The 2717-nt window shown below is 45.9% G+C and overlaps 1 protein-coding gene across 1 annotated transcript; it reads right to left on the bottom strand.

Moving 5' to 3' along the window:
• Positions 1-1474: 1474 nt before the first annotated feature.
• Positions 1475-2398, bottom strand: LOC140075614 (olfactory receptor 10AG1-like). The gene has a single exon (XM_072121726.1). The coding sequence runs from the start codon at positions 2396-2398 to the stop codon at positions 1475-1477; it is 924 nt and encodes a 307-aa protein (XP_071977827.1).
• Between the last annotated feature and the right edge of the window lie 319 nt (positions 2399-2717).

The raw sequence follows: 2717 nt of genomic DNA, 5'->3' as shown, positions 1-2717 counted from the left end.
CATCCAGTATGGCCGGTGTAGTGGTGACACATCCAGTATGGCCGGTGTAGTGGTGATACATCCAGTATGGCCGGTGTTGTGGTGATACATGTGACAAAAAATGTGGCACGGAACCATCTTAAATAAATGTGGTAGCAGTTTGCACAGGAAAAAATGTTCAAAGTCTGTCAGAAAACTGTTGCAGGAGCTTTAGTAAATCTGGACCTCTATTATTACTCTTGGGACCCTCAATGAAGTCTCTTATTTTATGTCTGAGGGCCGGAGCAGCGTAGACCTTATTATTTTGCTTACCCCTCTCAGGGAAATATGTTTTTCTTCCAGAGAAAACACTGTACATTTTTGCACCTTTCCACACCCAAGACAGTGGGGCACATTTACTAAGGGCCCTTCGTACGCATTTTCGTCGGCTTTCCCGGGGATTTCCGTTTTGCGCCGAATTGCTCAAGGATTTTGGTCGGCCATCGGACAATGCGACCGATTCGGACTAGGCGCAAGATTCAACATTTAGAATTGTGTTGCAAGACCCGCACTTACATGCACCAGGAAGAAGAAGGTGAATTCTGGCGGACCTCGGCGCAGAAGCGAGAGATGCAGGAACTCGGGCACACGACCTAAGTGAATCGCGCCAGACCCAAATCCTCGTCGGACAATGCACCGCGGGATCGCGACAGGACCGGGTAAGTAGATCTGCCCCATTGTCAAGTTTATTTGACAGAAGGACGATCTGCAGACCTTGGCCCTGTTAGATATTTTTTCCAGGGCTCCAACAGCCCTTCTACAATTGTAAGGTGATCTCCACTTTTATAGATCTTTGTTCCCAGCGCTGAGATACATAACACAGAAAAGACACAGACAGGTTATAAGCTGCTCTCAAAGTCACACTTTATTAGGCTGCAGAGCCGTGTATATAGAAAACAGAAATATCCTGCATAGGGGCGTGAAAAGGTGATAGAATACTAAAATGCTATAGGTTATCTTGAATATACCAGAGCCTCCCTATTTTCTAAAATTAACTTTATGTATTGTTTCTTCTGGAAAAACACTAGACTCAAGGGAAACAGAATTTTATCACTATCCCAGCTACAAAATGTACTGAGAAGAAGGCTCCGAAATCCTCAAAATAAGATAAGCAGAAGCAACGGGCTGAGGAAAGAACAGAATAACAGGAGTCAAGGACAAGCAGGCAGATTACACAAGATGGCGGCTGAATCATAAAATTCATGACAGAGGACAAGATGGCGTCTGGAGAAAAATATGGTTTCTCACAGCCCTGGGCTTTTGGATTTTGAGGATCAGTCATGAATCTCACATAGATGAACATGTAATGATGCCGCACATGAGACTGGATGAAGATTAGAGACTCCCCTAATATAATTTCCAGAGTCAGGAGCGTATGTCCAACTTTACCTGGGAAGCCTAGAAGCGGAGGTGGTGTAGTAAGGTTTGTTTAGAACGTCACTGATTCAGTAGATGATCACTTCAATCTTTGGAAAATAAGTTTTCTGAGGGCCATTTTCATCTCCTTGTTCCTCAGACTGTAGATTAGAGGATTTATGGTGGGTATGACGAGACAATAGAAGAGAGAGATCATTCTGTCATTGTCATCAGAGCCATAGGTGCCCAAGCGGAGGTAGGTAAACATGGCAGTGCCATAGAAAAGGATGACGGACGCCAAGTGTGAGCTACAGGTGGACAGAGCTTTGTGTCGTCCTTCTGAGGAGTGGATTTGGAGGATGGAGGTCAATATGTTGATATACGAGCAGAGGATGAGCAGAAATGGGACCCCAGCTCCGCACACACAGGCGATGAAGACCGAGAGCTTATTGATGAATGTGTTGGTACAAGCCAAGCTGAGGAGCGGAGGGATGTCACAGAAGAAGTGGGCAATGCGGTTGGACCCACAATACGGCAAGCTAAAGACAAAACTTGTCTGTCCTAAAGACACCAAAGATCCAATAACCCATGACCCTACAGTCAACTGACAACACATCCTGATGCTCATCACCGAGGTGTATCTTAATGGCTGACAGATGGCCATGTACCGGTCAAAGGCCATGACCCCCAGAAAAACACATTCTGACACTCCGATGGTAAAAAATATAAACATCTGAATGGCACAGGCCAAAAACGAAATGGACGGCTCCTTCGACAGGAAGTTCTCCAAGACCTTGGGAACGGTGACAGTGGTGAAGCAAAGTTCATGGAAAGATAAGTTCCTCAGGAAAAAATACATTGGAGTCTGGAGAACAGATTCCAGGGACACAGTCAGTATGATGAGACCATTACCGGCCAGCGTGAGGATGTAGGCGCACAGAAAGAAGGTGAATATTGTGGCCTGTAATGGAAGAGGAAGGTCTGAGAATCCCAGGAGAAAGAACTCAGTGATGTTTGTTGGCATGTCTCTTCTCCTGACCATATGTGGAGCTGTGTGGATCATAAATCTGCATTATTACAAGTAACATACTGGCCCATACATGAGGACTATCTGCGCTGCAGGTCCCTGAGATCATACATGAGGACTATCTGTGCTGCAGGTCCCTGAGATCATCCATGAGGACTATCTGTGCTGAGATCATCCATGAGGACTATCTGTCCTGCAGGTCCCTGAGATCATCCATGAGGACTATCTGTGCTGAGATCATACATGAGGACTATCTGTGCTGCAGGTCCCTGAGATCATACATGAGGACTATCTGTCCTGCAGGTCCTGGAGATCA

This window comes from Engystomops pustulosus, chromosome 8 (genome assembly GCF_040894005.1).
Source record: "Engystomops pustulosus chromosome 8, aEngPut4.maternal, whole genome shotgun sequence".
Taxonomy (NCBI): domain Eukaryota; kingdom Metazoa; phylum Chordata; class Amphibia; order Anura; family Leptodactylidae; genus Engystomops; species Engystomops pustulosus.
Note: the sequence above shows the minus strand (reverse complement) of the source record. Positions and strands in the feature narration are given on the sequence as shown.